At 36.9% G+C, this 24,714-nt stretch overlaps 1 protein-coding gene across 2 annotated transcripts; it reads right to left on the bottom strand.

Moving 5' to 3' along the window:
- Positions 1-8,943: 8,943 nt before the first annotated feature.
- On the bottom strand, positions 8,944-24,314 carry LOC113111584 (thrombospondin-2-like). Of its 2 annotated transcripts, XM_026276468.1 has the most exons (21): positions 23,666-24,314; positions 22,938-23,008; positions 21,806-22,362; positions 21,425-21,509; positions 19,164-19,375; positions 18,503-18,737; positions 18,229-18,399; positions 17,973-18,149; positions 16,830-17,003; positions 16,597-16,724; positions 14,954-15,106; positions 14,579-14,797; positions 13,016-13,123; positions 12,766-12,925; positions 12,551-12,669; positions 12,236-12,470; positions 10,444-10,671; positions 10,082-10,353; positions 9,833-9,930; positions 9,474-9,613; positions 8,944-9,350 (listed from the first exon to the last, which is right to left on the bottom strand). In XM_026276468.1, the coding sequence occupies exons 2-21, from the start codon at positions 23,002-23,004 to the stop codon at positions 9,343-9,345; spliced, it is 3,546 nt and encodes a 1,181-aa protein (XP_026132253.1). In that variant the 5' UTR covers positions 23,005-23,008; positions 23,666-24,314; the 3' UTR covers positions 8,944-9,342. The 2 variants fall into 2 exon arrangements, with proteins under 2 accessions (XP_026132253.1, XP_026132252.1); XM_026276467.1 differs by lacking the exon at positions 8,944-9,350 and having other exon boundaries at positions 9,357-9,613; positions 23,666-24,312.
- Positions 24,315-24,714: the final 400 nt, after the last annotated feature.

The following is a 24,714-nucleotide window of genomic DNA, read 5'->3' as shown; positions in this document are numbered from 1 at the left end:
GCCTGCTTATATTATTCACTGTAACCATGGCATAGCCTCTCAGACAGGAAGCGGACACGTGCAGAGATATCCAGCCAGAGTCAGCTTTATGTCTCAATCGTTGGCATTTGTGTTTGGGTTGTTTTGGACTGTCCCCGGGCTGTTGACCAGTTCCCAGGATTATGTTGCAATAGTGCTGAAATTGAGATCAGGACAAATCTGACAGCTGGCCTCAGTTTGTCATTCTTTTGTGACGCACAAAGGCCCCTGACGCTATGTGCCCGCCAGGCAGCCGCTTGTTAGCCGGTTGCGTGCTTTGGCAGGAACTGCCACTTAGTGTGTACGTTCTCAGCTGTACTTTTTTGGGTCACGTCATTGATTGGGGCCACATGCGGCGTTTACGTGCATATGTTTCAGGTTGAGTGCAGGAGAAACCTCCTGGCCCAACAAGTTCTGCAGTTCACTTTGGACATGTAGGCTGTAGTCCGGACTCAGAAAAGACATCCCTGCCGGCATCTGGAAAAGCCATCCCTGCCGGCAGGTCCACCCCACAGAGGCTCTTACACTGGGTCCAGTCCATGAAGAGCTGTGGTAAGCAAACTGCATACTGCATTCTCAGACTCCTCTGAGAATAAAGTCTGCATTACCTCCCCTGATTTATATCAGCCATTTGTAGACCACTGGCAGAAAACTCAATGGCATTCTTGTAAGCACTTTGCTGTGCAAATAATGTTAGAAAGACCAAATAAAGAACAACTAAAAAAAAAAGTCATATGAATAACAACTCACTTGGGTATATTTCAAGCTATTCTGCTGGCTACATTATCTCTATCTATCTATCTATCTATCTATCTATCTATCTGTCTGTCTGTCTGTCTGTCTGTCTGTCTGTCTGTCCATATGAATGAACTTGAGTCGTTTTGAATGTCTGAATGGCTCAAAAGAGTCATTTGTATGTGAATCGGTCAATGTATGCTGTTGATTCATTGAAAAGAATCAGTTCATAAGTGTCATCTGCTTCTGAACCAGACTTCACAAGTTACACTATTTGTTACTGCGTGCAGCCTGTGATGATTACTGAATAAAAACGTGATTTTATTGCCAATATTTCACAATGCATGTGCTTAATCTCACACTTAATTTGAATGCCAAACTTTGGTAACAATGACTTGTGTCGCAGCTGAAGATAAAATAATGTTTTAGATTTAGCAGCACACGTGTGTCACAGCTGAAGCACAATCGGTATACAGTAAAAAAAGATTAAGCTTGAAATATTATTAATATTGAGATGAAAATGAGTTCAAATAAAGATTTTATGGAGCCCTTAAGGGGACATGGTGATGAAAAAAAAAGACATGAGAAGGAAAATTCTATTTCAATGCTTTTGTGTTCTTTTACAAAAGCATTGCATTCACCCAAGAAACTCTCTTGCAAAACATTTGTGTTTACTCACATATAGTTTTTTCTGCCACTGCCTATGATTGTCATCACAAAAATTTTGCAAGCAAATGTAAAAGCATTGAAATAGAATTTTTCATCCCATCTAATTTTTTTAACCATTTCCATGTCCCTTTAGGAGCTTCAACTGCAATTAATCTCAAAACGTATATTTTTTATCCAGTCCTGTCTATAATATCTGACTGCTGGCTTTTAAATGTATCAAAGGAACATATTTAAAACATGAGGGAGAAAAAATAAGAGGCTGGAGAATTTGACTGTTTAGAACAGCAGCACCCCACAGAGATTTGCCCATGAAGTTAATAACTCTTAACACTTTGAGAGCCTGCTTTATGTAAAGCTTTCCTAATTTAATCTGCCATCTTCCTTCATGACCTCAACTCCATTTTTGGTGTTTTGAGTGCAGAGCTAATCGGCTTTGCCTCTCAGACAGATGATTGGCTGGGTACACAGAAATGTGAAAGTGGCTGGTGTTTTAAATGTGCTGAACTTCCTCCATGAGCTCATCTCATGGCCAGCATGTGCCAGTGTTAATATCCTCTTGATCTACCCTGAAACATACATCATCAATTTGCCATTCCTTTGTGCGACAACTGAAAAGATGCATCTGTAATTTGCTCTGAAATGAATCCTTGGTCTTGTGGTCCCTCTATTTTCAAAACATTGAAACTGGCACCCTTGCAGAATTAATTCATCTTTATTTGCTTGCCAATAGTGAAGTCAGACTGGTGTCTTTGTTTAAGTTGTTTGTACTCACATCAAATGCATTTAAAATAAGCATGTTACCTTTGCAGATGACTTACACCTTTATGTGAATGAATGAAACAGACTGGGTTTTTCCATGTGGTTCCTTAACGAGCTGAGGAGATTTGGAACAAGCTGTTTTAAATTGTAATCAAACTTCATTGGTCATAAAAAAGGGAACGGCATGTATTTTGACACTGAATCTTGATGAAGGTGTTGTTAAGATGTAAACATGAGAAAGCAGTTTTACTGACCTTTGGATTAATGTAAAACAACAATTTTGAACTCCTTTCCCATTTTTTTCTATCTTATATAAAAAAATAGTCTGCCTGTCAGTAAAGTATGATTAATGAAGGTAACTAATGATGTGTCTGCTTTTTGTGAAGATGTTTAGATAACATGAAATAGTTAACACATTTCTGGGTCAAGAGATTTAACTGGCAAAACTGGTATGATATGCAAAGCTTTGCTTGAAATAAACTTAGACCTATAGGATAAATATGCATATGAGTAAGCCAATGTTATTAAGCATGTAATGGCCACAGAGTGTGATTAGTGAGAGCTCAGCCATTGTTTTGACAGTTCAGTTCCTCTCGCTCTATGGGTATCTGTGAAACAAGCTGTTGTTTTTGGCCACAACATTAGTATCTGTTAGATGAACCAATAGCAGAACATGTGTGAAAGACATTAAGTCTGCTAACTGGTCACACATTTCTGCCAATTTTAAGACAATTGATTTGTTTTTGAAAAAAAAATTCACCTTAGGGGACCTTATAGTTCACTCAAAAAAAAAAAAAAAAAAAAAAAAAAAAAAAAAAATATATATATATATATATATATATATATATATATATATATATATATATATATATGTATATTTTTTTTATGACGTAGAATGTTTTTGTCCATGCACTGAAAGCCAGTGGGGATCCAAAACACAAATGAACCCAATGACTTTGGACAAAAAAATTAAAATTTTGATGTTTGTATTTGATAAGTGGAGTCATGTGGATTATTTTGATATAATAGCACACACTGTAAAAAATAAGTGTAATTTTAACTGTAAAATTTTGTAAAAAAACTGATAATAGGTTAACAGTAAGTTCCCGTACTATATACAGGGAAAAACTGTAAAAGATCTAACAAAGCATTTAATGTAAATTTACAGTAAAATTCTGTTAATTATACAGCTTTTAGAAGTAAAAAAAGAACAAATCAATGTATAATTTACAGTCTAAAACTGTAAACTGATATTCCCAGAATTCCCTGCGTGACACTCCACGTTTGAAAGTATTTTGTTTAAATAATCATGTTTTTAAATAGTTCTTGTTATCAGTTATGTACATTTGAGCTTTATGTTACATCTTCTGTTGCTTAATGAAAGTTTTTTGTATTATTTAAGTATCACGTGTGTTACCATGATGGTGTTTTGTGTTTCCATAAATGTGCACCTTCTATATGTTAATATATACTTCTGCTTGTGGTGAAGCTACTTGTGATGAGCTTTGATACTTCATGTGGCTTTCTCTTATACAGTACCATCTTTATTATTATGGTGGTTGTCAGTATTTTCAAGGTACAAAACAGATTTAATTTTGTGTGTTGTTGAATTTACTGGTTTATATTCACATTTTCTTGTTTGTAAATTACAGCTTTATATTGTAAAATTAACAGTTTTTGACGTAAATGTGTTTACAGTTTTCTGTATTTTTACAAAATTATTCTGGCAACCACAGCTGCCAAAAAGTTTTTGTAAAAACAACAAGAATTTTTTTACAGTGCAGCTATTCAAACTCTCATTCTCATCCATTAATGAGAAAGTAATGTAGTGCTACATTTCTCCAAATCTGTTTTGATGAAGAAACAAACACACATGCAACTAAGATTGTGTGAGGGTAAGTACATTTACAACAAATTTTAATTTTGAGGGTTACTATTCCTTTAAGGAATAAGCCTCCGTTGTGTTCTTTCGAGGAAAACTTGTTAACATTCTTACATTGTGCGTTAATTAGTTTGCTCATCATCCAAATATTGAGGTCACTAAAAAACAACCGGGCGGCCCACATTACATCAATTTATTGCCTTTTATGTAATCACTGCATCTTTTATGTGTTCACTGCAGATGATATAGTAGTCAATAAACTTTGAACTTTGCCCCCCAATTTCCATAAAAGATTTTTATTGCATCATGGGTCCATCCTGCCACATATGGAAGGCTTGGGTCTTGAAAGAGGAATTATAAAAACATGGAAAATGGAAAATGTTTTCGTTTCCGCCTTCTTGGCCTCTGCAATACTCTTCCAAAAAAGATGAGAGTAATATTTTAAGAGATGATTATAATTAATGAACTTTTTAATGCAGGTAGTCATTTGGGGTCTTGAGAGAGGAAATGCACTGCTAAGATGGATGTGCAATAATGTTCAAAAACAGCACTGGGCCGTTCTACTCACCATGACCTATTAGTCTTCCACACTTTACCCCTGCTGGAACTACAATGACAACAGCAGACAAAATCATTTCAAAAACATACTCATGTAATAAAAGAGTTCTCATCGCTCTTTCTGCACATTTTTTTGACCTGCAACAATATCTCTAGGCCAGTTTTGTAGGACTATAGGGATTACTGGAAATGGCTTTGCTTCAGTAGTTTGGCTTTGCACTCATTTGCACAGTCACACGGTGTACAGGAGATAAAGGTCAGTGTCAAACTTTCCATTTTTGCTACTGAACATCTGAACCATCTCTTCCCAAATAATATCAAATTCTGAAAGGCTTGCTGTTCAAGTGGTCCTCCAAAAAATTGATCATTAGCATGTGTTGAGCAGCAAATTAGCATATTAGAATCATTTCTGAAGGATCATGTGACACGGACTGGAGTAATGAATGATGAAAGTTCAGCTTTTCCTTCACTGGAATAAATTACATTTTAAAACATATATATATATATATATATATTTTTTGTAATAATATTTGACAATATTAATGTTTTTAGCCTTTCAAATAAATGCAGCTTCGGTAAGAATAAAATGATTTCTTAAAAAATAATAATAATAAATATTAGTCACCCAAACATTAGTAACAGTATAAGTACCCCACTTTATATTTGTATTATTTATTTAAAAATGGTTAATTACATGTATATGTAAATATTTAAGCAAAATAAATTGAGATTTTTCCATGAGCTATTTTTGTCTCGAAGAAAAAGAGGAAACTATTTCTGGCCTGTCCAGTTCATAAATTTCAGCTACTGGATTTCTTGCATTTTATCACTTTATTTATATATTTCTGTCATTACAGTTATTTTTCATACTGATGGATATGTCAATAAAGAGTGAGATGCAGTAATGCATTAAAATGTATTTATGTATTTTACAGTTAAGGCAAGATGCCTTAAATTCAAACCCTAATCCTAAAATGTTGTCAGATTATTGGCTTTTGTAAATTTCACTTAAGAAAATCTCCACTACAGAAATCACAAGAACATCTCATACCATAATATTGAATTGGCTTTGACTGAATTGGATAATTTTTCAGTGTTTTTATTTTATTTTATTGTATCTCCTTCTATGTTTTATGTCTTATTATATATATATATATATATATATATAGATAGATAGATAGATAGATAGATAGATAGATAGATAGATAGATAGATAGATAGATAGATAGATAGATAGATATGGACCATGACACAGTGTTTTTGCTCAAACACTGTGGTCCTGCAATATCTCAAGTGTTTTATTTTATTACCTAGATGCTTCAATCATACAAAATATTGCAAAAGCTTTAATGTTGTTTTTAATGATGCTTTCCAGAAACAGACACTTAACAGCATTTCTAGAAGCTTACTCTGAGATTTATCTCTTCCTTTCTTACTGTTTTGTGCCTGTCCCTGGAACAAAAACTGCATCTGACGTCTCCTCAGAAGACACATTGCTCAGCTTCCTCCACGTGAAAATTACAGCAGAAGCATAAAGTTCATAATGCTGTCTGTGTGACTGGGTTTGCAGTGTACCGTGAGCACAGCTGGATCTGTTTATAGGCCTACTAAATAATGGTAACACAACATCCAAGCTTTAGAGAGCCTCATTCATGTGCATCAAGATGACATATTTCATGATGTTCTCCAGTGTCTAAAAATCCTCTGCTTTCAAGAACCACAGATTCCCCACATGAAAGATAATAGAATCAGCTTCAGATACTTCACATGCACGTCTCTGTGTCTGTTTTTTTTTTATCTGTTTTTCCCCTGTTGCTATGTGGCCCGATCATTAGATTTAACACAGCACTTCCCCTTAATTATCCCCTAATTGCACAGTTGTGTCAGCTGAAAACACACTCATGCTCGCATATCTTTACCACATCAGCATGCAAAATGCTCTGTAGCATCTGAAAGCAGTGAAATGTGGGCACTCTTTCAGAGACAAGAATTACTCTAGGACAGCATGCTGCCTTAATTTCACCAAGCACTGTTTTCCTCTAAATGCTCCAAAGAGAGCCCAGAGGATTACCAGATGGAAGACAGAAAAAGACTACCAAAATTGGACATGGTTAGCTCATTTGTAATGGTTTTTAGGAGTCCATGCCTCTGTTTGCATTAATGAATTAAACCACAAATTTAAATTAGGCTTACGTTGAATTAAGAATAGATTCATTAAAGATGCACTTAGTAGTGTTTTTTATGTTGCACCGACAACTTGCTCTTAGCATCATGGATCACTTAGAAAAAGAAGCTAGTTTTTGGTTCCTTTGGTTCCCAGTGCCATTGCCATTGAAATCTGCTAAAAAGTAAACGTTTAATTTGATCACTTATGTGATTTCAACATATTGCGCTCATGAGGTGTCCCAGACTCAAATCTTAAATTTAAGATTTATGTATTTGAATAGATATTGCATTTAATTATTTCCCATCAATTTGAATTACACAATTCTAAAATTAAAATTTTATGTTTATCTGCTTACCCCCAGGGCACCCAAGATGTGGGTGACTTGTTTCTTCAGTAGAATCCAAACGAAGATTTTTAGCTCAACCGTTGCAGTCTGTCAGTCTTATAATGGAGGTGAATGGGAATCACAGCTAAAACATAAACTAAAACAACAACAACAACAACCAAACATAGACAAGCAAAGCCAAATTAAACCCTGCAGCTGGTGACAATACATTGATGTGTAAAGACACAAAACGATCGGCCTGTGCAAGAAACTGAATAGTATTTATATAGGTTTTTACCTCTGATTCATGCGATCTCCAAACTGTTAGAACTCTACTAAGCGTTTTCATGTGCACGTTCTTCTTCTTGCTTTACAGCGCATGGCAGACTTATAAGTGCATTACCGCCACCAATCTCTCAAATGGACCAATTACACTCTATTTACAATCTCAATTAGGAGTGTCAATGGTCCACTTGAGAGACTGGTGGTGGTAATCCACTTACCTGTGAGGCAAGAAGAAGAAGAAGATGCCCCATGCGCCTGCTGCTGAGAACGTGCTCTGGAGGACGTGCTTTGGAGAGTTCTAACAGTTCGGACATTGCGTGAATCAGAGGTAAAAAACGATATAAATACGGTTTAGTTTCTTGCACAGACCAATCGTTTTGTGTCTTTACACGTCAATGTATCATCATGAGCCACAAGGTTTAATTTTGTTTTGTTTGTTTTTTTAAGACTATAAGACTGACAGACTGAAAAAAAAATATATTTGTGTTAAATATCTTTGTTGGCGTTTTGCTGAAGAAACAAAGGTCACCTACATCTTGGATGCCCTGGGGATAAGCAGATACACATAAAATTTTAATTTTGGGGTGGACTGCCCCTTTAAGCTGATCAGTTTATATTAAAAAGGATGAAAATGTTATATGCATTTAAAACACATTACTCTCAAATATAGTCTTTTAAAAAGGCAACTGAAATCTTAATCTTAGAATCTTAGAATTTTTAGAATCATGTCATTTTTTAATAGAATTTTATTGACAAAAGTTATTTCATCACATATTTGCCATGAAAACGCTTATGAGTAATCAAAATATCAAAACAACTGTTTGTTAGTTAATAAAAAAACAAGTATGATACCGAGAAATGTGATTAGCAGCAAGCCATACACTGTAGATTAATTTTAAATTTAACATCTAATGAAGTGCTCTGTGTTGAATGGTGAATGAAACCACTGTAAATGAAACAAGTTGAGTTTTTAAAGCAGGTACATGAGAGGCGTAATATATATTCCTTTATCAGCTCATAAAAATATGAAATTTATATTAAATTTCTCACTGAATGGTGCTTCTTAGTGAATATGCAAAGCAAAAGAGGGTGCAGGTAGAATGAATATCTGAAAAATTGCTGGTTCAATGCCAAGTTAGGGTGATCTAGAAACTGGAGAGGTGCTGAGATCACAATCCTGGTTTGTCACCATTGTACCTATGAGAGCAAGAAAAGTCTCTGCGGCTGGGGTCACAGAGGACCGGTGTTAAGCGATGGTTACTTACATGCACTCTCTGTAGTAAAAAAAAAAACACTTCTGAAATGTTCAGGAATATTACATTACACTTCCTCTTGTCACATACTGTACAGTAATGGCCAATGACCAAGCCTTACTGACATGAATGCAATTTGATAACATATGCAAGACATTCTTTTTAACCTCATCTGTAAAAAATTGTCAATGTAAACGAATAAATAAGTATTTACAATTAGTCAGCAAGGGATACATTACAAAAGGAATGATAACTAATAAACAGAAAAAAAAGACAAATAAGTTACAGTAGATAGTGGAAAAAGGTCAGAATATAATACATCTCCCCTAAACATTGCAAAAAAAAAAGAAAAAAAAGATAGAAAAAAAGGTTCTCCACAAGAATGACTTGAAAGACATATAAAAGAATAAAGTATATGAAAAGAAAAATGATAAACCCTCAACACTCATAATTTGTGCAACATTTAACTGAGACTCTAAAGCAATGCTGACCAGATATTTATTTCCTTTCATACTTGTCCAGCAGGAGGTATATTCACCTCTTGAAGGCACCTCTGGTCTGTAGATCTGGCTTTTATACAGGCACTTATTGCAGAAAGTCTCATTTTTATCTTTTACTAAGGCACTACACTGATCCAGTTTTGCATTGATCGAAATAGTCCATGACAATAGATACAGCACTCCAGCCACATTTACTTATCTGACAAAAAAAAAAAAAAAAACAATGAAAAAGAAAAGAAAAATGAAAAGAAAATATCTTAATAATAGGAAAAGGAGGGACGTTTAAATGTTTTCATCTCTAACTAAAGTCATATTTGTTCACCTCTGCATTCATATTTGAGGTCAGAGAAGAAGACGGCCTCCTGCGAGAAAACGAATAACCCGAGTCTTCCACCTGCAAACGTTTTGTCATAAATGGGGCCTGAGTCTGCCATGATCTGCTTGCCTTCATACACAACAACTCTGGAGGAGAAAGTCATATTTTTATAAATATTACATTTTCATAGTTTTTTTTTATGTTTGTTTTTTCTTTTTCTTTTTTTTATAAAATGTATAAAATATTAAAACATTATTGATAGAATGTAACTTTTTTATATAATTTTATAAAACATAAATTTTTTATTCTATTAAAATAAATTCAATGCATATCACGAAAATGCAAGATGGAGTCTAAGTCTATACCTAATGAATCCAGTCTTCGGCCTGTGGATGAGATGCCAGCGGTAGGCGGTATAGTCTTTCCAGCCAATATTCTTCGGGTCGTGCCACAGAGTGCGCACCTAAAAGATATTGGAAAGCCATCCATCGTTTTAAGCACTAAGACAGACAGCACTGCTTTGAATCATGGGAATTTATTGGACAGTTTATTGTTAGTAATGGCATGAAAAGAGAAATCTGTCAGGACTTATAAAAGTGAAGGGGAGAGTTCACCTGCTGCTTGGTGTTGCCTGTGTGCCATAATGCATTGCGTAAATTTTCCCCAGTGCCTGTGGTGGAGTTGACCACCTTAAGAGAGACGCCAGAGATGCCAAACGCCTTCGATGGCTTGTCTTCCCAGTACGTCTGCGTGATCTGTTTCCACATGACTACGTAAAAGCGTCGGCTAGACTGGTATCCGAACACAAAGCCTGCATAATCATCATCCCTGTCTGTATTCACATAGAAGGTCCCGCTGAAATCCACAGCGCCGAACTCATCAAAGCCTGTTATTGTGAAAAAAAACAACAATCCACAAATCAATGCTGGCACGTTTTAACTTATGCATGGAAACGTTTGCGTTACAGCTCACTTACCCACTGCGATTCCAGGGTCGGAGTTGGCAGTTTGCACAAGCTCTTTGCCCTGGTTTCGGACCACCCAGTTTGGATCGATCTGTGTGGTTCCCTTAGGGTCGAGGTGAACCATTTGAAACTTCCGGAAATCTGTGACGCTGATTGCACTGTTTTCCGGGCATGCATCAAAGATATCCGGGACCTTGTCATTGTCGAAATCATTCTCACAGGCATCACCACGGCCATCACCTGAGAGAAAATATGTGAACGGTAAACCAGCTGCTGAGTGGATGTCAAAAGTAGATTAAACTAGACAAATAATTATAAACAAATCATTACGAGCTTATGAGGTCATAGAAAGCCATTTACGCCAGTCGTGTTAAGACTATCAGTATAACCACTTCATAAAATACTCCAAAGCCACTGACCTAGAAAATTCAAATCTAAGCTTCAAAACATTCAATCATTTGATCTGCGAACTACTGGCATCATAGTGTAGCCCTAGCCAAGAAGTACTAAGGAAAACTGGAAAACAATGGCTTTTCCCAAAGCTTTAGGATTGTCTCTCTAAGCCAACAAAACCTCAAAGATCTCCAATCTCCCCATAGACCGTGACAGCTTCAGCTAGCACTTGGAGTTCAGAGGGCTGCCGAAATGAGCACCCTTTGGAATGCCAAGGCAAATTTCACCCCACTTAAATTTCAAATCAACTTTATAGAAGAGAACGCATGCAGTAAGCATGGCCTGACAACAGAGAACTTATTCAACCATTATACCATTTAGGCTTAATGTCAAGCTGCGTATATCTGTGTCTAAAATACCTCATAAAACACAAAGAGATGTGGAGCACTACCCTGGGATGCAACTCCTCAGCATTTCTGATGCCAGCGAGACATTTATGCATTTCTTATCTGCATGCTTTTTATGCCTTGTCTTTGATTTTCTGTTTTATGGGACAGATTCTTGGACGACCCTCATAGGAAATATGAACAACGTCCAAAACAACAGACTCTTGCATGACATACAAAAATTGAATGCAGGATTGTGTATTAAGACAAACAGGTGTGAGGACCCCAGAGGAAAATTCTTAACGTTGTTTATCAGTTTCCTCAGTTCTCTGGTAATCAGCAGAACAACCGTGCACATCATGCCGTATATCAATAATTAGTCACATCATTATTTCAACACATTCCTTATTCTGGAGTGAAATGGTAAAGACCAGAAACGAGATATGATATATGAAGCGAGATATGAAGAGTTCTGTAAGAAGTGTTAGTGTAGCGATTCAAAACGCAAGGTAATATTTGTTATGCAAATATATTAAAGTTTTCCTAAAATGTTCATAGATTTGTGTTCTTAACATTGTTTATGCAAATAATTTTAAAGATAAACACGGATCTACAATACAATAATCATGCAATGTAATTATCAAAGACAAAATACCTTGGTAAAGCATGTATTAATCTTAGTTATTGTTCATTTCAAAATGTATTAATACTTTATTGAAATCTAAATAATAGTTTATCTGCTAATATTCTTAAATGAACCTCTGCTAACGATGAAAAGTTTTTATTTAACATTACTAAAGATTAATAAGTCCTGAAACAAATGAATTGCTCATTGTGAGTTAATGCATTGAATAACATTAATTAATAGGAACTTGTTGTAAAGGACGTAAATTACCAATTTAATATAGTGGAAAGAAAAACAAGATACAAATGAATGATAAATAATAGATTCTTTTCAGTACTATAATCAGAGACCAAAATAAGAGGGTGTTTTTTTAATAAAGTACATATAACACTGTTTTTACCATCAGAGTCCATTTGGTCTATGTTGGAAACTAGTCTGCAGTTATCCCGGTCATCAGGAATGCCATCATTATCATCATCATGATCACAAGCGTCTCCTTTCCCGTCTCCGTCGTGGTCGGCTTGGTTTGCATTGGGTATGTATGGGCAGTTATCCATGTTATTTTGATGGCCATCTTCATCTATGTCCTGGTTGTCATCACACTGGTCTCCAATTAGATCATTATCTGCATCCGTCTGCAAAAACAAAATGGTACATTCTTTAAAACAATGAATAAAGAAGTTGAATCTGCAAAAGCACTCAGTTTTCTCCAGACCTGCTGTGGGTTGTGGACTAAGGGGCAGTTATCACACTGGTCTCCGACACCATCTAAATCAGTGTCTTTCTGGTCTGTGTTGTAAATGAGAGGGCAGTTGTCTCGCTCGTTTAGAATCTCTAAGAATAGAAATAAGAAAAGGATATGTGAGTCACATCTGTTGCAATCCAAAATGAGTCACATGGATTATAAATGACAATCAAAGCTTCCTGTACCATCTCCATCCATATCAATAGAACAGGCGTCTCCTTCCCCATTGTTGTCAGTGTCGGTCTGAGCAGGGTTATGTTCATATGGGCAGTTATCACAACGGTCTCCGACATCATCCTTGTCATAGTCATACTGCCTGGGGTTGTACATCAGGGGGCAGTTGTCCTGGAATCAATATATCATATACATGTTTTTATATGAACAGCACACACTCTTACAAATCCATAAACCTCACATGTACTAAATCTACCTTACCCTTTCATCCACAATTTCATCATTATCATCATCTTTATCACAGGCATCTCCTTGCCCATCATTGTCAAAGTCCTCCTGACCAGAGTTGGGCAGTGTTGGGCAGTTGTCCTGCAGAAAGAAAGAAAAAAAAGTTAAACACAGGCTTGTTTCACAGGGAAAGCATAAACTGTGCATGTTGATCTGTAAAAATCATAATCTGACAAAAACTGAAGACTACTTAAATGTGACTTAATAATGTCTATTAAAGAAAACATCCTTTTGCAACCTGCACATCCTCCACAGTGGAAAATGTAACATCATAAATTGCATGTGGTGCATGTGGTAACACATCTGTAGAAAATATCAAAATAAGCCACCAGAACACACACAGTGAATCATTTTTTTTAAATAATATCTATGAACATATGAAAATATATGTGTCATGGTTTCCACAAAAACATTCAGCAGCACAACTGCTTACAAACATTTACAATAATATGGAATGTTTCAACATACACTATTAGAATGATTTCTGATAGATCACGTGACTGGAGTAATGGCTTTGCCATCACAGGAATAAATAATGCTTTCAAATAAAGAAAACAGCTATTTAATATTGTAATAATACCCCCCACACACACACAATATTACTTTGTTTATTTTATTTTTTAAGAAATTAATGCAGTCTTTATGAGCATAATATACTTCTTAAAAAACTTCTCAATGATGGCATACATATGTGGTTTTTGATTATTATAACTAACTTTTTTCATGAAATAATTCTTGAAGCAATTATTTTAGTTAATTTTGGGCCCAGGCTATCACACTACTGCTTCACTTAGGTGTGCAGTGTAAAACAAGGCCTTATTCCAGAAATCTGACACTAATAGTTATTCATATCAAATGAACCGCATCAAATCAACCACATATAGTACTAAGAATTTCAAGCTTCTTCTGCTATGATATCTCAATTTTTCATTCTGTGCATTACCAATATTTTCCTTTATTTATTATGTGCACGTATTTTATCCTTTATTGCTTTCTCGCTTGGCTCTCATTGCTTCCCAGGCTTCAGATCCATGATGTTTTGCAGATTCTGGTCCTGGTTTTTCTCCACGGTGTATCATGACATAATCAAGCAATTATCCATCACAGGAGAAGAATGATGTAATTATTACTTTTGTTCTCCCTCCCTTTGGCTAAACACCTCACCACAAAGACGTTTAAGGGATATAAAATATACGATTCCAAAAAGGCACGATAGACAGTAAACACCGGGCCAAATCAAAACATTCCTCTAGTTCATGGTCACTGGGCCCCCTGCCTGAGTTGATGCCATTGTCCTGTGGGGTTTATTAAGGTGAAAAATATTTCTTTCCATTTTATATTCCTTAGAAACCCACTCAAAGCAGTCCTCAGCTAAATCTTAAGGTCTGGATTGCATTAAATTCAACCAATGCAGAGACATCTTGAGTCTCAGCATTTTTTCTCAGTATATTCACATGTTCTATAATTTTTTTCTATTCAGTTGACACATCAATCCAAATGAGGGGCAAAACACTGGTTAATGTAGCTATGTAGTACCTTTTTGCAATGGTAGGTGGCATTTGCTCCACACACAAGATCCTGGTTTGGCCATCCATCCAGATCAAAGTCCTCTCCACAGATGATGCCATCTCCAGCATAACCGATACGGCACTCGCACTTGTACATTGGGTCACTGAAGTGACTAAGGAAGATGCATTCAGCATACTTGTGGCAACTGTGGCTGTTGTCCTTGCAGGGGTTGTAGGGTTCACACACCTATTCATAAGGAAAAAACAACAGATACTAAAACTTTGTCTATTTAAACACACATGACCCAGAACGTTGAGAACTTGTTGAGGTTATCTGCTGGGAGGCTGGACGTAAATTAGCTACTCGGTAAGTGGTATGCGGGGTGATGTATATATGACTGACCTGTTTGTTGGTTTTAGCTGACTCCACTCCCATGCCGTAGGGTTGAGTCCCTTTGTAGCGTGGGGGGCAGGGGAGACAGTGGAATCCGGGGTCTGTATTCACACATTGCTGTAGGCCACCCACCTTATGACACAGATCTGATACCATATCGCACTGCACACCACAGAATGCAAAAAGAGAGAAAGAGGAAAACAGTACAAGGATCAGAATTGATAGATATGTACTGCATATACATACTGCAGTTTCTTGACCGTGTAAAATTCATCGACATGGTACCAAGGCATTGCTATGGGGTTCCTAGGGTGTCCTGGGTAGTTGCTAGAGTATTGTTTGGTGGTTGCCATGTTAAAATAACTGGCCCCTAGTCTCCATGATATTCTGGTCTATAGATATGGTTTGGTCTTCAGTGGAATATATGGGATTTAGTTTTATTGTAGTTTAGTCAGTGCACATCTAGAAAAGTCAATTCACAACGCAATCCGTTTACATTTACATTTATTCATTTATTCATTTTATCCAAAGCGACATACAAATGAGGACAGTGGAAGCAATCAACAACAACAAAAAGAGCAATGCTATAACAAGTCTCAGTTAGGTTAACACAATACACGTAGCATGGGCTTATAAATAAAAAGAAAACAGATATAATAAAAAAAAGAATAGAGCAAGCTAGTGTTAAAGGTCTTTACACAAACACACACACACACACACACAATTGCATAATAAATGAAATTATTAATTTATTAAACATCCAACATTTAAAGGGATAGTTCGCCCCAAAAAATACAAATTCTGTCATTGATTACTCACCCTCATGTTCTTCCAAACATGTAAGACCTTTGTTCATCTTCGGAACACAAATTAAGATATATTTGATGAAATCCGAAAGCCTTCAAGACACCAAGGGTACTACTATGTTCAAGTCCCAGAAAGGTAGTGAAGCCATGGTTAAAATAGTCTATGTGTCATCACTGGTTCAGCCTTAATTTTATGAAGCTATGAGATCTTTTTGTGCACAAAGAAAATAAACATAACGACTTTATTCAACAATCATTCTCTTTCTTGCCATTCTCTACCATGAATTCACGAGAGTACCACTGAGGCAGGAACTGGTGTTCTGACGTAGAACCTGGATGTGCTGTGCCTTGTTTACAAGCTGAGGAATGCCCACAGATACGTCAATGTACTGTCGTGAACGTGTGTCAATATATGATTATACGTTATTTTTGTTTTCATTTTGTACAAAAACTGTCATAGCTTTTTAAAATTACTATTGAGCCACTGACTATTTTAATGATGACCTTACTACCTTTCTGGGCCTTGAACGCGTCAGCTACATTGCTGTCTATACAGGGTCAGAAAGCTCTTGGATTTCATCAAAAAATATCTTAATTTGTTTTCCAGGATGAAGGTCTTGCGTGTTTGAAACGACAAGAGGGTGAGCAATTAATGACAGAATATTCATTTTTGGGTGAACTATCCCTTATTCATATCTGTAGCACAAACATGCAGAACAAGTGCAGTCATATTTACCATTGTTCGATGAATTTTCACAGGCAAAATCCAGTCCCAATTTTAATAGGAATCCATGAGATCATGGGATTTTGCATCAGATCAGTTGGTTATGTGAATTCACTGCTCACCTCATTGACATCTTCACAGGAAGTTCCATTGCCACGATAACCATTTGGACAGGGTCCACACTCCCAGGATCCATCAGAACCTGTGATACACTCAACTCCAGAGAAGCAAGGGTTCGAAAGACAGCCATCTATCAAATCAACAGAGCACTGTTTAAGTATAAAACATCATATATTGAAGCACTGTTAAAGGACATACATGCAACATATTTTGTTCATACGTTTGTTTTTCTTACCAACAGGACACTCCTGTCGGTTGCATACTTCATTTTCAGTGGAGTCTCCCAGACACTTCCTTCCTCCATGCTGTGGTTCAGGGCTGTTACATTCCCTAACACGACTCTTCAGACCCCCTCCACATGTAGCCGAACACATTGCCCAGGGAGACCATGGACCCCATCCACCATCGACTTAATGGCATAACGTGGGATACATTTGCATTTATTAGTTTTAACACCCTAAAAGTTTGATTCACAAATCTGTTCATAGAGTGACTCAATGCCCCCAGATGGCATGTACAGTCAGCATCTGTTTTGTGACCTAATGAAATTAGTGTTTATATAATTATATAATATAAAGTACTGTTCTTTGTTTTTAAAGTGACAAAGTCCATCTGCTTGTTATTATGTTTTTGTTACATATCAAAGTGGATTTTATTTAGTTTTATTGTGCCATTGTTCAGCTTATGCAATTTTAAGAAAACCAAATGCAGATATTCTAGTGCAGTCTTCAAAGAACCGATAATGATGTAATGAAACTAACTAATAAAGCTAAAAAACATTTTTAGATATGAATTAACCTGGATTTCATTTTGGACTAAATGTTATGCAATGGCTCTAATATATTGCAGTCTGTGTGCTTGCACATTCCTGGCTAATGTGGAAATAACACATAAACTGCCAAAACAAGCAGGCACAATGCACATAGCTTGCCCTCTTCTTGCAGTGCTTTTCAGAAACTAAAAGTTAGCCCAGATCCTAAACATTCAATAGCCCCTGACCTAAAAAATGTCAGGGTGTTCCCAGCCATCTGCCGTGTCTCCGATGTGAATCTCATTCATCAGGCATTTCATAAGCATCTTTGCCATAATTCTCTGATTGAACAAATTGCCCAAATTTGTGTACCCTCCCTGTTCTAATGATAATATAAGCCTTGGAAAGAATGACATCACCCTCTCAATGTTTTCCAGTTAAGATCTGAACAGCAGGGTGGATGAGATGGTTTTTGAGTGAGCATGTGTGTGGTTGGGCTCAATTTGGGGTTGAGCTTTAAATTTTCTAGCACTGTCAAAGTTAACATTTAACAGCATAAAGTTTTTTGAAATGCAGCTATTACAATATTTTATATTTAACTGTGGTGATTAAATATGCAATACTCACTTGGACAGGGTTCCAAGCTGCAGCTTTGTGTCTCTCGTCCATCACCTTCACAGTCTTTTCCACCTCTTTGTGGAACAGGAGCATTGCAGTGACGGATACGTGTGATCAGACCATCTCCACACGTCACTGAGCAGGATGACCATGGAGACCATAAGCTCCAGCCACCATCCTGACGGACTGCAAAACACAGTGTTAGTATAAGTGTGCTACAATGGTTCACTTCCAGCTATCACACATAAAGTTATTGTATTCATACCTCTGCGGTCACATTTTCCCAAACTGCATTTGCGTGTCTGAATTGAGGGTCCAGAACATGTATTGCTTGTGTCATCACAAGAGCGCCCCCTCTGTTGTGTGCCACTTCCACATGTGACTGTGCACTGAGTCCATTCTGACCATGGAGACCAGCCATCTTCACTGTCCATTGCTAGACAAAGACATACAGTACCATGTTAAAAGTCTCTCCTAAGCTAAAAACGAAAGACAAATTTGGTTGCAATTTATCTCTGTATGTTTGTGCTTCCACTTACGAAGGCAAACTGGACAGCATTCGCCATCAATGAAGGAAGGATTGGCACATGCCACCGGAGGACAAGTAATTTGACGGCAAACCACTTTTCCTTCTTGGCAGGTACATTTAGTACAGCTATCCACAATCCAGTCCTCTTTGTCCTCAAACATACGGCCATCTTGCCAACACATAGTCTGCTCTGAAAGACTCTGCATCTTGTTTAGTGCTTCCTTCATCGCCGTGTTTTCTTCTGTCTAAAAAGTCAGTTTGAATTTAAATGAATCAAACAGTTGTTCATCTTCATGCTGCAATAAGACCTCATTCACTCTTTCCACACATTCAAACATATCCAGCAGTCAAAATAACTATACATTTCATGCATTTTCCAACAGAAAACATCTAACATGGTGATTTACTGAGCTCACATTCCTGCCACGATTATGTCTGTAGATAACAAATTATGGTCCAACTATCCCGTTCATGTGCCCACAAACATAACTGCCCTCACATTTTTTAAACATCTGACAAAATCAGTTAACATCAACAATATGGCATGCTCTATCTGCGTGTGAGATCTAAGAGGCTCTTTTCTAAATTACAGAAGTTATACACTAGGTGCCTAGTCTTGTTAAGGCATGATAAAGTGTAGGGTTGCATTTGGATGTTACATAAGGACTCACCACTTTCTGCAGACCATCTATGAGGTTGCTAACAACAACTCTGAGACCCTTGAGTTCCTGGAAGAGGTTGGCCAGTTCTTCACAGGAACGTTCACACATCAGTTCTGAGGAGCTGGTTGCTGGAACATCTGTATTCTGGCCTATCACATTGGTGGCAATTGAAGATGGAACCTCCACAACCTCTGCATTCTCGCTGACTACATTTGTCTCCTCTGAGGAAAGAGAGAAGACAATCTAATTAGACGTAGACATCTATAATTAACACATGAATTCAGATAGGATGGTTCAAAAGCCATGGCACAACAATTCAATGTGTGAGACTCTTTACAATAATTTATGTACATAGTGACCAAAGTTCTCCAAAATGGGCAAAAAAACATAAATAACACTGTACACTATATTCCAAATCTTCTAAAGCCACTCAATGGCTTTGTGTGATGAACAGACTGGTCCCTCATGGGTGACCATAACAGACTTCTTTCACAAATCTTAACATCCAAAAACTTTTGAAGTAGTGTATACTATAATATCCCATCCATAACAGAATTTTTAAAGGGATAGTTCACCAAAAAATGAAAATTCTGTCATCATTTACTCACCCCCATGTTGTTCCAAACCTGTATGAGTTGCTTTTTTCTTTTCATAAGAAAGCAACTCATACAAGTTTGGAGCAACATGAGGGTTAGTAAATTATGACAGAATTTTCATTTTTGGGTGAACTATCCCTTAAAGCAAAAATAAAGCACTAAAAAGCATCTGTCACTGGTCAGTGGTCACAGAACTGGAACATTGTGTCAGGTTGGTTGAGATGTTTTGATAGACACACAGCGTTTACACTTTTCAGAGGAATGTCAAACTACAAATGGGTTTCTTATAGCTATTTGAGCAAGGTGGGAGAAGAAAAAGGCTTTTAATGTTGGAAAAATGATACATTTCACCTTTAAGGCAAGTACAAAGATGGAGAATGCAGACATTGGGTATCTCACAGCATGACAACTAAACCTGTTTGCAATAAAGCCTCTTTATACACGACACACAGGCGCTTGAAGATTGCAATAGGAAGCCAAATGAAAACGTTTCATTGGCCCCTGTGATATAACACACATGTAACCGCGAGCAAACTATTTCTAAGCACACAGACCTATCTCAGCAATTCTTGGTTGCCCTCTTTAGAAGCAAAATTTTTTGAAGTTATTTTTAAGTAGTTCAGGAGGAGCGGTATAATATTAAAGCCTGGGTGGGGCAGTACTGTGAGGTACCCCAATAAACTATTATTAAAAGTCTAACATAAAAAACCACTCAGTTTTTAGATTAGACACTTGTAAATATCTTCACTTGTTTGCTTTGTTATTGCCAGATAACAAATATGACTGGATATATGATGTAGATTACCATCATGTGTAAAGAGTTATACATTGAACATATTCTAGACACTCAAAACATTTTTTAACCATGGTGTTATTTTGGTTTGAACTCAATTATGTGAAACCAGGACTGTTTTTCTATATCTGTAGGACTCATTTAATCTTCAAGTGACTATAAGTGTGTTTCTGTGTATGTGTGTGGTAGTGTGAGTGTGTGGTTGCATTCATGTTTCAACTTAACTACCCATCCTTCTTGGCCTTATGACCTACTGACCCATCTATGTGACCCCACACATGGTCCCTTTGCTTCTAACAAGTTAAAATCATTTCAATATAAGCTAAAAATGAGCTAAATACAATATTTGTACATTTATAACAACATAACAAGCTTAAAACTAAATCGTGAGTGTTGATGTACATTGAAAAACACTTACGAAACCAAACCAGATTGATGGATGGCCTACTTAGGCAAATACAGGCTTGTAATACACGCACATTATGGCAATTCAAAGCTAATAATTTCTTCAGTCACGGTGGTTGCTGCTAATCTGAGTGAGTGTGCACAGGTCTCCACAAGCGTGAGCCCCTCTAAGCATATTTATTTAGAAAGCTAAGTGTCAAGTGCCAAAAACCTTCCCCTGAGCGAAATATGTCTAAAGCCTGCAGTTTAAGAACAAATTCTTTCCACAGCCACCATTCGGCTGACATTGAAGAAAACCAAAACACAGAATATTCCAACAAAATGGACATCATTACAGAACGAATCCCTTCCTGTCTGTGAGTTACATATTCCGCACAGCAGTTCCAATCAAACACGAACTTCATCTTGATCCCACAAATCTTTTTTGGCTGGCTAAAAGTGTTAAAATAATGTTAAGACTCACAAGCCCCTCCTACCTGGGTTTCCAAGATCACATCCCCTGCTCTCCAGAATGTCCTCAAGTGGGGTGTCAAAGATAAAACGTACATTCTGCAGCAAGCCCTGAAAGAAACAACAGCTGCTGTCAGGCAAACTTTGCCAATTTTCAACCGTTCACATATATCTCCCATGACTGGGAAGTTGGGTTGGATTTACAAAACACTAGAGGATCAGCTGTGATTTATTACTCAGTTTCCAGCAACTTGCTTGGCATGCACTGCAACTACTAATGCAAAATAAATTGCCTTACAAAGAGCAAAAATGCATTAGTCCCTATTCTTGATATCCTGTAGCTTATGTCCTAATGCATTCAACTGGCATGCACTTTACTTTTCTCGATAATGTAAAGTCAAACATACCCTAAAGTGGCTTTCTCGTGTGGCCCCTTTTGCCACATACATACGACCGCCTGTGGCGCTCAGGTGTTCATAGAAAGGTTCATCAAGAATAAAGCTATCAATGAGTCCACAACCAATGTACAAAGTTGCTGTCTCTCCATGTACATGAAGCGTTACATTCTTCCACTGTGAATCCGAGAGGTCTACATCCTCAAAAGAGATCACATTGCGTGAGCCATCAGCCCACCAGTAGACCAAATCTAAAGTGTTGGTTCTTCCATCCGAAACAATTTCAAACTGCCTGCGCTCTCCAGGGCCTTCCAGTGCAAGAATGGTGCCACGGGATGTGCGGTCCTGGCGCAGAGTGGCTGTCAGAATGAAGCCTTCGTTGTTTTGTATCTGCAAAAGAAGTTTTTGTACCGCTGTGGAGCTGACCGAGGGGAGCTGGTCAAAACGGATGAAGCGGTATGCTGGAGCATCGCTATCCAAACCCTTGAAAAGCTTCACACCGATAGTCTTGCGTGTGATCCCACTGGTTTCAAACAGGTCAAAAACCGTCTCATCTCCCAGTTGTGCATCTAAAAATGGGTACATGTTTTAAGTTATTTTACATTTGGTTATTCTACGTATATTCAATTTGTCACTACGTAGAAAATCTGAGTCCATGTTTATTGAGCTACATATAATATATAAATAAAAATTATAATAATATTTTAAACAGGACCATTTAAAATAAAGGCAAAAAAGATTGTGTAACACTGAATTAATCATAGGACTTAAGAAACTCACTTTCACTTGTGTGTTTGTGTGTGTGTGTGTGTATATATATATATATATATATATATATATATATATACACACACACACACACACACACACATATATACATATACATATATATATATATATATATATATATATATATATATATATATATATATATATATATATATATATATATATATATATACATATATATAAACCTAGCACAGAATGACTAAAAATAAAACATGCAGGCTATATAGTTGTTATAGTACAACAACATGACTCATATGATAATGTCAGGTCATGTCCCTAAGGTGATACACACTCAAATATGTAGTGACAAAGATTATTTAGATACAAAATATCAAGAAAAAATATACAGTACTACCTTGAGATTTTACGAAGGTGAAGAGAAGCAAAAGGGTCAACATTCTGAGACATCTTCTGAGAATCATTCTTCTGTGGATAACAATGGTAACCAAATATTAATTTTTCACGTTAATTAAGTTACCTGCACCACAGTGGCTCTGTTCTGCTGAAAAACAGGAAGACCTCATCTAGCATTAAAAATACATTATTAGACGTGCTCAAATCCACTGAATTTATCATTAGCTGTTTGTCCGCTTGCATGCGCAACTGAGAAACTGTTCCAAATGAGCGAGTTTGTAGTATATACTGTAATAATACTGTAAAATGTGCTTTAGCACAAGCATACAAACACAGAAACTTCTGTGGAGAATCATAGCCTACAATTTCTTTCCAAAAGAATTTCCGTAAGGGCACATTGCTTTTAGATTTCAGTCGAGCAACCAAAATTCTCTATTGGCGCACATAGAAACGTTTTTATGATTAAGTCTACCATATGTACATACAATAAAGTATTTTACCGATGTATGCGCTGCAATGGTTAGCTCTTTACGCGCCTGCAACGCGAGCGTCTACACGTCGCAAAAAAAAAAAAAAAAAAAAAAAAAAACATAAACGGCAAAAACACTGTTAAGCAAACGCACGTATAGTCCGCGTAAAAAGAATACAAATTTTTAAGAACCCACGCCATATTTGTTTTGCCTTCTGATAAACCAGCAACGATAGAAAAGTGACAAGCACCTCACTTACCCGAACCAAAGGTGAACTCCGTGAAATATAGTAAAAAAAAAAAATTACTAGCCTAACAAAAACAAATATATGTACAAGAGTAAAATAACTATCCGCTCTACTCCCCAGTCAGTTCCACAATGGTAAACCCAGGATAATGATCAAAAATGCATTGCGTAAAACCTGGAGATGCCACGGGTACCCAAGCACAAAGTTTAAAATTCGCGCACGAAGCGAGTTAGACAGTTCACAAAGGAAGGCAGTCAATCATGAGGTGTTACTGAACAATGTCTTAATGTTCCAAAGCTGATACGTGATAAATCCAGATGATGCCGGACTCGCGGGCTCCCTCCTCATAACTGATCTCTCTTGGCGCATATTTGGTTTCAAAGGGGAGGGTTTGGGGGGCTGGAGGAGGGTTGCGCTGGACTGGAGAGGTGCGGGTTGTTGCAGTGACAGCACGTCATGACAGTTTTCATTAGCTAATGCAGTTCTGAATCGCGCCTGGGGCTGTTGGGGTAAGGGTGAAGACCTAAATGTGAGCATAGGTATGTGAGAAGGTCAAGACTAAAGTCATGTTTATACTAAAAAGCACTAGAAAAGAAGTGTCAATGGACAAATGCCAGATCAAACCAAAAAAACTTCACACCAAATTTTTTTTAAAACTTGTTAGTGAGATACAGAGACAGTTTACATATGTACAGTACAAATAAAACAATAGAGAAATAATATAGTACTATAATATAATGCATAATCCTTTCCATCCTGTAATTCTATAGCCCAATATCAAATACAATATATAGTATGTCCCATAAATATTCAGACAGACAGACAGACAGACAGACAGACAGAGATAGATAGATAGATAGATAGATAGATAGATAGATAGATAGATAGATAGATAGATAGATAGATAGATAGATAGATAGATAGATAGATAGATAGACCTCACAGCACAACGTGGCATTTACCATTTAAGATGTATGACTTTAATTTGACCTGTTCTCTCAAGAGCTTTACATTCCTTTGAAAATATGCTCCATCCCTTTCTGAAAACAGAAAGGAAGACA

The sequence above is a fragment of the Carassius auratus genome, chromosome 12 (assembly GCF_003368295.1).
Source record: "Carassius auratus strain Wakin chromosome 12, ASM336829v1, whole genome shotgun sequence".
In the NCBI taxonomy this organism is placed as follows: Eukaryota; Metazoa; Chordata; class Actinopteri; order Cypriniformes; family Cyprinidae; genus Carassius; species Carassius auratus.
This window is presented reverse-complemented; position numbering and strand designations above follow the sequence as displayed.